This window comes from Hermetia illucens, chromosome 1, assembly GCF_905115235.1.
Source record: "Hermetia illucens chromosome 1, iHerIll2.2.curated.20191125, whole genome shotgun sequence".
In the NCBI taxonomy this organism is placed as follows: Eukaryota; Metazoa; Arthropoda; class Insecta; order Diptera; family Stratiomyidae; genus Hermetia; species Hermetia illucens.
The window spans coordinates 128389958-128402166 of NC_051849.1; the positions used below are offsets into that span (position 1 = coordinate 128389958).

Below are 12209 nucleotides of genomic sequence, written 5' to 3' on the forward strand. Positions count from 1 at the left end.
CTCGCCGGGAAATCTTTTTGTGCTCACCTTTTGCACTGGCAATGCTACTTCTGTGATTCCTACACACCAGGTATCGTTTAGTTTACACAATCTTGGTAATATATTTCGAAAACGTGCGTGTGTGTTATCAGGGTAAAAGAGCAACGAACTATTACTTAGGAGGGAAATATAAAAGTCATCGCTTTCGATATCGACGGGCATCTTTATCACTTTATATCCTTTCCCAATCGAAATCCGGTACACTAGCGACTCGCTCCTTTCTACCTTTCAAACGTTCACTTTGCCTTGCAGTTTTTTTCACTGGAAAAGATATTTCATATTGACCAGGATCTAGACGTGAAGGTTTTAATGTAGTCTTTTTGACAGCACCTGTTTGCTTCCTTTTATACCCTTCCTCTTCTCTCTCCTCTAACTTCTCCATAGCTTTGACAACTTCACCGGGACTCATGTCTATAGGAACTGTGTATTGAGTTATACCATCATCAGCTGTTATTATCCTATAATCATCCGTGCCTGATCTACTTGTACTAGTTTTCTGTATTTTCGGTTGCTGAAGATTTTTGGCAATACTACTTGCTGATAAACGTCGTTTAGCTGCAGGTGAAAGGGATTTTCTGGGTGGCGTTATTTCTTCAGCCTCTGCCTCAAAGTATTTCTCTCCCGTCAAGAACGGTTCCCTTTCTGGTGATGTCTGAGTTGATAAATCTTCTTTAAAAATCAATCTTGTCTGCGTCTGATTGTCTCGAAGACTTTCCTTTTTGCTCAAACCTTTACTAGCTGCTGGAAAATCGCCTTTTAGCTCTGGAACATGTCTACCTCGCCGTTTGGTGTTTAAAAATTTTATTAGCTCATTTCTATAGCTATACCACTTATTCATATCAGGAAGGTTTTTATTCTTCAGTATTTTACTCATCGCCTTATCAAACAAAGTCTGATTGTTCGATTCTTCAATAACGTCTTTGAGGTTTTCGTATACCTCGGGTGATAATAGAAGCATTTTGTTAAGAACATTGTTTCTCTGCATATTTGCTTTTAAATAACTGCTCCTATAGGACTTGAAAGTAGACTATCTAATAATATGGGAACAAAACCACCCCGCTGTATAAGCACTTTCCGTTGTTTTCGAACAGAGCGTTTTGCTTCAGCCAACTTTCGCATATTCTTTTTATACTTGCAGAGTTGGTTAAATACTTTTCTGCTTGGAAGGTGGTTACCATTGAGGGTGTTTAGTGTTATTTCACATATCGCTTTTATCACTTCTGGATCAGCCGTCTTGATTATTGCATTTCTTAAACAGGATTTAGCATTCTTGAGAACGCACAATATATGCTTGTTGTCCTTTAATCGTCTCACTTTCGACACCATGATTATTCCTTATACCGTCTGGTGAACAATAGCATGTAAGGAAACTTTTTTTAAAAATATCGGTCCGAAATCTAAGGATTTCGTTTATACCTTGGGTTAAATCCACCAGTAAATAACTGTACGGCCTCTGTGTGATATCTTTATATATTTTCACTAGCTCTCTACTATTCTCTGGATAAATCTGTTTAGCAAGATGGAGAAACTGACTTTTGTCCCGCGGGTTTTTGAAAACTACTAGGTATTTGCAATTAAGCGATATGTCGCGACAGAATTTGCCTTGGTGAAACACATTTTGTGTGACTAAAACTACTGAAAAGTTACGATGATGGGATCCTTTTGTGAAAAGCTCACACACCTGCCTTGAAAAAGCATTCAACATCATGTCGTCTAATACAATTAGTGTCGGCTCATTTTGGATGTTGGTAAATTCATCTGGAATAGTATCCAAGTATTCAATGTTTGCAAATGATAAGTTTGAAGGTAGGGCATGTTTCTCCGCATTACACCAAAGAATTTTCTTAATTTGAGGCTGTATTAGAGATGTGTTGTTTAGAAGATTTTCTATAAATGTTGTCTTCCCGCATCCTGAAGGACCGGCAAGCATCATTGTAAATGGATGAATAAACTTTAACATAGTTCTTATCTCGTGTACAAAGCCACTGGTACGTACAACCAATATAAAAATAAAATCCGAGCCGATATTTATACGCATTTATTATGAAAATGAGTAGGAGACAGGTTATCAACGAGTTACATAAACCGGCTCGCAGAAATTTTAGACGTCGAGGTGTCGTTATCAAAGGTATAGATGACTTATGGCAGGCAGATTTGGTTGATATGAGTGCATTTTTGAGTGACAACCAAGGATTCAAATTTCTCCTTACAGTCATCGACACATTTTCGAAATTTGCCTGGGCAGCGCCAATCAAAAATAAAAGCGGGGGCGAAGTGGCAAGAGCTATGGAGACAATTCTAAACCAAAAACGTGTACCAAGAAATTTGCAGACAGATGATGGCAAAGAATTTTTTAATAAAACGTTTAAACAATTGATGAAGAAATTCGAGATCAATCACTACTCTACCTACAGTTCCTTGAAAGCGTCAATTGTAGAAAGATTTAACCGTACGTTAAAACATTTTATGTGGAAAGAATTCAGTATGAACGGGAACTACCATTGGATCAGTTTGCTCGGCAGATTAATAAAGAAATACAATATGACCAAACATCGTACCATTAAAATGAAGCCGGTAGATGTTGGCCCATCAAACGAAATCAAGTTATTATCAACCGTGTATAGAAAGGTTAACGTAACCTCGAAACCGAAATTAAAAAAAGGCGATTATGTAAGAATTAGCAAGCACAAACATGTCGTTGAAAAGGGCTACACTCCAAATTGGTCCACAGAAATATTCAGGGTAGATCAGATAAAAAATACAGAACCGCGTACTTATACTCTTAAAGATTACCAAGGAAATTTAATAAAAGGAGGGTTCTATGAACTGGAATTACTACAAACAAAGCAACCAGATGTATATCTCGTGGAAAAGATCTTAAAAAGGAGGGGGGATCGTGTTCTTGTCAAGTGGCTTGGTTTCACATCCGACCACAACTCCTGGATTAATATAAAAGACGTCATTTAAAGTGGAAATTCACAGTCAAAATGTTAAACTTAAAACGTGAATACGATCGTCTGAAAACTTTCAGCAATTTGAACATTGAGGATAGAAAGGCGCAAAAATTTGCAAAAAGTGGATTTTTTTACACAAATTTAAAAGACTATGTTAAGTGCTATTTCTGTGCGTTAGAAGTCAACGCATTCAACACTCCCTCAGACATTGAAGCTGAACATCTGCGTCTTTCACCAACATGTGTTTATGTTAACGGAGAAGATGTGTGCGGATCATTTAAACGACCGAGTGTTAAATCATCGTCTTCGAAGAGTCACAACCATATTTTCAACCTAATGAAGCCTATAGCGGCAGTAGTTATAGCCCTAGGTTTTGCCTATTATATACACCGAAATTGTAATGGCTTCATCAAACACTGCGAATTGCACACATTTTAGATGCACAGTAGAAAATATATATAAATAAGTGTACACATATTGTTAATTTAAAGAATATTGAATGATGTATGTCTAAATAAATTTAATAAAATAAATATTTGAACTTTAACGAACTTTTTCATTTAAACTTAATCCCAACTCCCAAGTCAGCAATGATAACCGCAAAATCTGCATCGGCCAGCCAGCCGCCTCAAGCCCGCGGCGAAGCCTACCACCTAAAGCCCACACCTTAGCCGCCCGCCGTGAACCCCACAGACCCCACTTCAACCAAGACACTCACCGCAAAGACCGATACCCAGGCAAATACATCAAAACAGCTTAATAAATCAAAAAGCACACCAAAAAGATCGATACCCCCCATAAAGGCACACAAGCAACTTGACACTCCCCAAAAAGCACTCGGAAAACATCGCTATCTCATATACACACCAAACCAGCTTAATAACCCACAAAAAGCACACCAAAAAGATCGATACCCCCCATAAAGGCACACAAGCAACTTGACACTCCCCAAAAAGCACTCGGAAAACATCGCTATCTCATATACACACCAAACCAGCTTAATAACCCACAAAAAGCACACCAAAAAGATCGATACCCCATAAAGGCACACAAACCACTTGACACTCCCCAAGAACACTTGAAAAAGATCGCTACCTCAGAAACACAGCAAAACATATCCGAGACACACAGCAAAACAAGAGAAACAGCAATAGAGCTTAATATCCCCAAGACAAAGCACAGGCCCCCACACACACAGCAACACCCCGTTCCCAAGTCGCAAACCCAAAGGTTCCAAAGGCACACTCACCCAAGGCACACACCCAGAGCCCCACTAAAAGCTCACAGTCCAAAGCCCACAGCACCGGCACACACCCAGAGCCCCCACTAGAAGCTCACAGCCCAAAGCCCACAGCACAGGCTCACACCCAGAGCCCCACTAAAAGCTCACAGCCCAAAGCCCACAGCACAGGCTCACACCCAGAGCCCCCACTAAAAGCTCACAGCCCAAAGCCCACAGCACAGGCTCACACCCCTTACCCAAGGCGCACACCCAAAAAGCTCATAGTGCGAAAGAGACGGAGTGAGCGAGATAGCATGAAAGCTTTAAAGCTCTAGCATGCTATCTCCCTCTAACACACAGAGCTTATGCTGAGGGTACATCCCTTACTACTTATTTAGAATCGCGAATATATCTTATGAACGGTTGGGTAGTCGTAGAATATTTATTAATCGGGGCTTATTAAATTTTATACCTAGTTTAGCTTGATGGTGATTCCTTCTGAGTTCTGCAAACATGGCAGCTCCTCCTACCTTAAATTTACTAGGTGAAATTAGTTTACAGTTTAACAGAATTGTTGGGTGATCGTGGGCAAGAATACTGTCACTGAGATTAATTTCGTTTTTTAGAGCTGCGTATGAACCTATATCTTTATTCATATACTCAGCACAGGAAGGTTTATTCAGGGGCCTATAGAAGAAGAAACGAGAAAATTCGGGAGTTCCTAATTTTATTTTTGCACTAATTTCCCTTATATTTATTAATTATGAAAGGTGAATCTTGTTTTTTATGACTTTAATTTAAATAGTTTAATTAAAATATTGATTTGTGGTGTCAATGATATGAGTTTTATTTATTTTAAATCGTCAAATATATTTCAATTTGATTTATTAGTTTTATCATTTTATAATCATTTTATAATTAGTATGTTATGTTTTTATTTGAGTTTAAATTGTCTCTTATTTGATAGAGTGACTTTTATTGAATGAGAAGTGGTAAATTTAAACTCGTCAAGAATTGAAATAACTTTTTTGTGGGATTGAATGAGACAGTTATTTATATCTTTTGTTTTGTTAATTTATTCATTAGTAATTTATTACAGACGAGAGTATATAATTAGAGGCTTTAATATTAATCGGTTTATTATCCTTATCTTAATATTTGTGTTATCAGTATTATTGATAACACAAATATTAAGAGATTATTAGACCAAATCTAATTATAATTTTATTAGGATGAGATGGGCTAGGATTGGTTTCATATTGTCTTGTCATTTATTGTCAAAATGTAAATGTTGACTGCGTTATCTAACCGAATTGGAGATGTGGCTTTATTATTAGCTATTGCTTGAATATTAAATTATGAAAGATGGAATTATATTTTTTATCTTGAATTAATAAAGATGGATTATGAAATAATAATTATTGGGGATTAGTTATTTTGGCTGCAATAACAAAAAGAGCTTAAATTCCATTTTCTTCTTGATTGTCAGCTGCAATGGCAGCTCCTACTCCTGTATCGGCTTTAGTGCATTCTTCAACTTTAGTAACTGCCGGGGTCTATTTATTGATTCGGTTTAATATATTAATTGATGGAACGTGAATAGCAACTGTACTACTATTAATTGGGGGACTTACAATGTTTATATCGGGGCTGGGGCTAATTTTGAATTTGACTTAAGAAAGATTATTGCCCTCTCTACTTTAAGACAATTAGGCTTAATAATTAGAATTTTATCTATGGGGTTTCCTAAGTTGGCTTTTTTTCATCTGCTGACTCATGCATTATTTAAGGCCCTTTTATTCATGTGTGCTGGGGCTATTATCCACAATATAAACAATTCTCAAGATATCCGGAGTATAGGAAATTTAGCAACCCATGTACCCCTAACTGTGAGATGTCTTAATGTGGCTAATTTAGCTCTTTGTGGAATGCCCTTTTTAGCGGGGTTTTATTGGTTTTAATATCCTACACTAATTACTTAATTTTTGTTTTATTTCTTTTTTCTACAGGGCTTACAGTATGTTATTCATTTCGATTGGTTTTTTATAGTTTAACTGGGCATTTAAATTGTAGTTCTATACCTTATTTAAGAGATGAAGGATGAACTATGTTACGGGGAATAATGGAATTGTAGGGGGGAGAATATTAAATTGATTAATTTTTCCTGTTCTTAGTGCCATTGTTTTGCCTTTGTTTTTAAAGTTGTTGATTTTTTTTGTTTGTATTGTGGGGGCTATTAGAGGGTATATAATTTCTAATGTCTCAATTTATTTTAACAACAAGTCTTTAATAATATATAGTGTTTCTTCATTTTCTGGGTCAATATGATTTAAGCCCTATATTTCAACTTACGGGATTATTGTTTATCCTTTAAAGTAAGGAATAGCAAGATTTAGGGGGATAGATCAGGGGTGATCTGAATATGCGGGTGGACAAATAATTTATTATTTATTAAGAAAGTATTCAAATTATTATCAGATCATGCAGGGCAATCATTTAAAATTTTATTTGTTAACTTTTACTTTATAAATAGTTATGTTTATAGTTTTAAGTACTACATAAAATAATTTAAGTATCTTATATTTAGAGTATAACATTGAAGCTGTTATTGAGGTTATTTAACTCTTAAATAATTTAATAATAATTTTTAGTGATTTATAAAAGAATTAACCTTTATTTTTACTATGAAAACGTAATGTTTTTAATAAACTATATAAATAGAATTGAGAAGAAATATTAATCGAATTTATCCATTAAAAAAAAAGTTAGCAGCTTTATCTTGTTCATCATATTTCCTTAATTGGAAAAATAGTTTCAATGATATCATTAACAATGATAGGCCTCTGCTTTGGCTTCAATTAAAGAATAAGGATAAAAATTATCTAAGATTAGGTCAAAACTAATTGCAATAAATCGCTTCATATTCAAGGAAGACTAAAACATAGTACTTTTTGAATGAAAATCAAATGTTATAATTAACTACAACCCTAACTCTAAATTAGGAAGATCATTCAAGAGCTCCTTGATTCCATTCATGATAAAGTCCAAATAATAAAATAATAATGAAGAATGCGACTCTGTAGGATCAAACAATTATGTTTGACGTATAAATAATGGGGATAACTGGTAAAATTAAGGCAATTTCTACGTCAAAAATTAAAAAAATAATAGCAATAAGAAAAAATCGAAGGGAAAAGGGTAAACGAGAAGAACTTTTATGGTCAAATCCACATTCAAATGGGGAAGATTTTTCTCGGTCAACAATAGTTTTTTTAGAAAGAATGGATGCGAAAATTATTACTACTGAAGATATAACTAAAATGATGAATATTATAAGTAATATTGAAAGAATTATTTATACTAAAATAATCTAGACCTTATGATTGGAAGTCATATATACTTTTATACTATATAAATAAATTTTATCCACCTCATCAGTAAATAAATAGTGTAAATATCAAGCGGCGGCTTCAAATCCGAAATGAACATGAATACCATGAAATCCTGTAGCCATAAAAAATGTTGAACCGTAGACTGCGTCTGCAATAGTAAATGGGACTTCAATGTATTCATAAGCTTGAAAAATAGTGAAATAAATTCCTAGGAGAACTGTAAAAAATAGGCCTTGAGTAGCTTGAGAGTGGTTACCTTCTATTAAACTATGGTGAGCTCATGTAACTGTAACACCCGAGGCTAAAAGAATAGCTGTATTTAGAAGGGGGATTTGGAATGGATTAAAAGGAATAATTCCTACAGGGTGTCAAGTTATTCCTAATTCTACTGTAATGGATAAGCTGCTATGAAAGAATGTTCAAAAGAATGAAACAAAGAAGAATACTTCAGAAACAATAAATACAATTATTCCTCATCCTAATTCAATAGTGACAGGATAAGTATGGAGGCCGTGAAAAGTTCCTTCTCGTGAGATGTCTCGTCATCATTGTCATATTGTTAAAATGATAATAATGTTACCTAAAAGGAAAAGAGAAATGCCATAGTGGCGGAATCATTTAACTAGTCCTGATACTGTAGCTATAAGTAATAGCACAATATGAATATTTAGGGTATACATATAGAATAAATATTATTGGGTGCAGGCATAATGTATTTTATATTGCCTGTACCATAGTTGTAGACATATTCTTATCTTAAGATAATAACAGGACCTTGTTCGAAGAACGCATCTTGTTTTGTAACATGTGTGAACGGGCCTGATAATAAAAATGGTACAAGCATAATGTTATTTATATTGCTTGTACCCTATTTCGTAAGAAATGTGTCTTCATTAATGAAGACACTTTGACCTGCGCATTGTAAAATGCAATATGGACATGTGCGCGACACATGATAAAGATAGGATAATGTTTACAAGATAGGTTACTTTGTAAGAAATAGTGTAAGTAGTCTTTAGTCTAAATTTGGAATTTAAATAGAATGGTCATACGATCCTTCCCAAACGGACTCAAAGTGAATTTTATTTTAATTGGCGCCCAACGTGGTTTGAACCACAATCTTTAATCCTTGTATAAGGAGTCGGTATTAATTTCGTAAAAAAGTGTGTGAAAATTTAGTTATATAAATGTTCACGATCGTGCGAATTTAAAACGAAACAATAATCGAGTGAAGCGGCTGGCAGCGGAGTTTTCAGACGTACCTACATATTGCAACAAGTGACTGTGACTGGGTGAACGAGATATCTAATCAAAGCGTATCGAATCAACTGGTGGCGTGTGTCTAACTTGCAAACAGATATGAATATCTGTACGAGTATTATGTATGTACAATTAATTTAAAAACATCCTAATATATTAAATTGAGAAATTTAAGCTTAAAAAGGGCCGATTACAGGGTTAACCGAATCGACAGTTTAAATTTTTTAAATCTCTTAGAAAAAAAGTAATAGAAATGTCTTTATCTGCCGAAGCTATTTCGAATATGATTGAAAGGGTTAACCTTTCATTAGCTGTTCAGCTTAGGAAGGAATTTCAAGACGCAATTGCGGAATTGAAATCTCAGCCAGGTCCGTCAACTCAAGGGAGTGACATTCACAGTGTTGTTTCTCAGTTAAGGCAGGAATTTCATTCTACCATACAGGAACTGCGAGCGTCAGCACCACCTGTTGAAAAACAGAGTGATATTAATGTGGTTGTTTCGCAATTAAGGGAAGAATTTCAGTCTTCTTTGCAGCAACTGAAGACACCAGGTCCTTCTGTACAGAGGTATGAGGAAATTGCCATCACAAGTAGGGTTGTTGGTGGTAATATGAGGCTTGACTTACCAAAATCAATGCACGAGTTTAGCGGTGTTATGGATAAGTATCCATCATGGCGACAGTCAGCCAAAGCTGCAATAAAGCCGTATCAACCATATGTTGGTTCTGACATATATTATCAAGCTGTTGCTATTATCCGCAACAAAATAACTGGTTCTGCTGATATGGTTTTATCGTCGTTCAGTACACCACTGAATTTTGACGCTATATTGGCTAGATTGGACCATACGTATTCCGATAAGAGACCACTGTATTTACTCGGGCAGGAATTGTCTACTCTTAGACAAGGTCGTTTTTCTATTCCACAATTTTATGATATGGTAGAAAAACAATTGACTTTAATAACCAATAAAGCTATTATGCAATATGGCGATGAAAGCGTAGTTTTGAAATCCTTGAATGAAAAGTATAGAGACGACGCATTGCGTATTTTTATTTCTGGTATTAAAAGACCTATCGGTGATACTCTCTTTGCGAGTCAACCAAAGGATTTACCATCTGCCTTGGCTCTCGCACAGGAACTAGAGTCTAACAGACAACGCTATAATTTCGCCGCTGCTTTTGCTAATTCGAACTCTGATAGGGAACATACGAGTAATTTGGGTAAAAGTCCACATTATAAAGTGGTTAACAAAACTACCCGAGATGAAGCTCAATCTCCACCTGAATCAATGGATGTAGATCCATCAACGTCTCGATTTAGACAAAATTCGGGAAAAAATAATAATTTTCGTTCGAAATCATCAAACAATAATTTTTCAAAAAGACATCAATTGAACACATTCCGGGTAGAGAAATTAAAGGATAGTTCTGTTGTAGACATTTTACAATCAAAAGCATGTCTTCCATACGTTCAACACACTTTGTTAAACGGTGAGAAAATTAAACTTCTTTTGGACACAGGTGCCGAAAGAAACTATGTGAAAAATCTTCCATTTCTAGTTGGTGTATCTAAATTAAAAAACGATGAATTTGATGTACATTCCATTCATGGGGAAACACGTATCACCGCGAAATGTCAGATAAGCATTATGGGACGTACTTCTGATTTTTATGTATTGTCTGAAATAAATGATATGGATGGAATTATAGGTTACAGATTTCTAAAGGAAATCAATGCAATGATTGATGTCACTGGTAGTAAACTTTATTATATAGGTGGAATTCAAGAGGTTTTTCCTTCTAATAGCACACAAATAAATCTCCTACAGGATTTAGATTACAATTCTATTCCTGAGGAAGGTGTAGACGGGTTTAAGAAAATCGTTACGGAAAATCAAAAAGCATTTGCTGATCCAAATGAAGCATTGCCTTATAATACTAACATTGTGGCTACGATTAAAACTACCACTGACGAAGCAATATATTCAAGGAGTTACCCATACCAGATGACGGCAACTAAATTTGTAAATTCTGAGGTTGAAACTATGCTACGTGATGGTATAATCAGAAAGAGTTCTTCTCCTTATAATAACCCAATTTGGGTAGTTAATAAAAAGGGTGTAGATGAAATGGGAAATCCTAAACTACGTCTGGTAATTGACTTTCGAAAACTAAATGCGAAAACTGTTTCGGATAAATATCCTATTCCAGATACTTCAGTTATATTGTCGAATTTAGGAAAATCCAAGTATTATTCTACTTTAGATTTAAAGTCAGGTTTTCATCAAATCTTGTTGTCAGAAAAAGATCGTAAGAAAACGGCGTTTTCCGTTAATAATGGCAAATACGAATATTGTCGAATGCCATTTGGTCTGAAAAATGCTCCGAGTATCTTTCAGAGAGCGATCGATGATGTATTAAGGGACGACATAGGAGTCCGTTGCCACGTCTACATTGATGACGTTATAATTTTTTCTTCCGATATTCAGAGTCATTTAAAAGATATCGAAATAGTAATAAAAAAGCTTCGAGATGCGAATATGCGCATTTCATTGGGAAAATGTAATTTTTTCAAAACGCAACTCGAGTTCTTGGGTTTCGTTGTATCTGAAAATGGTTTAAAAACTGCAGATAGCAAAGTAAGTGCTATTCTTAATTTCAAAGAGCCAACTACTATTAAGGGCCTTAGATCCTTCTTAGGATTATCGGGTTACTATCGACGGTTTATACGTGATTATGCAAAAATTGCAAAACCTTTGACTCAATTATTGCGAGGAGAAAATAGTAATGTTAGTGCAAAAAAGTCAGAGAAAAAGAAAATTACATTGTTGAAGGATGCTCAAGATGCCTTCAACAAGTTAAAGCAGATTTTAGTATCAGAGGACGTTACTTTACGTTTTCCGGATTTCAGCAGACCATTCGAGCTCACAACTGATGCCTCATCGGTAGCAATTGGTGCTGTGTTATCTCAGGACAAACATCCGATTACTTTCGTATCACGAACGCTTAGTGCCACTGAGCAAAACTATGCGACCAATGAGAGAGAAATGCTTGCCATAGTATGGGCATTGCAGTCTCTTAGAAATTATCTCTATGGAGTAAACAATCTTCACATTTATACCGATCATCAACCACTAACATTCGCGATATCTGATCGAAATCCTAACACCAAGCTAAAGCGTTGGAAAAGCTTTATCGAAGAATTCACACCGACTTTTCATTATAAGCCTGGGTCTCAAAATGTTGTCGCAGACGCGCTATCTTGCCAGTATATTCAGAATCTTACTGGAAATGGCGAATCTAGCGGAAATTGCTATAACAGTGAGGTATCCCTATCTCA

At 35.4% G+C, this 12209-nt stretch overlaps 1 protein-coding gene and 1 pseudogene across 1 annotated transcript; both read left to right on the top strand.

The window, feature by feature from the left end:
- The first annotated feature begins 5709 nt into the window (after positions 1 to 5709).
- On the top strand, positions 5710 to 6744 carry LOC119661557 (annotated as a pseudogene).
- Positions 6745 to 9120: 2376 nt separating this feature from the next.
- Positions 9121 to 11107, top strand: LOC119661565. Its single transcript, XM_038070963.1, has 3 exons — positions 9121 to 10178; positions 10254 to 11022; positions 11081 to 11107. The coding sequence occupies exons 1-3, from the start codon at positions 9121 to 9123 to the stop codon at positions 11105 to 11107; spliced, it is 1854 nt and encodes a 617-aa protein (XP_037926891.1).
- The last annotated feature ends 1102 nt before the right edge of the window (positions 11108 to 12209 follow it).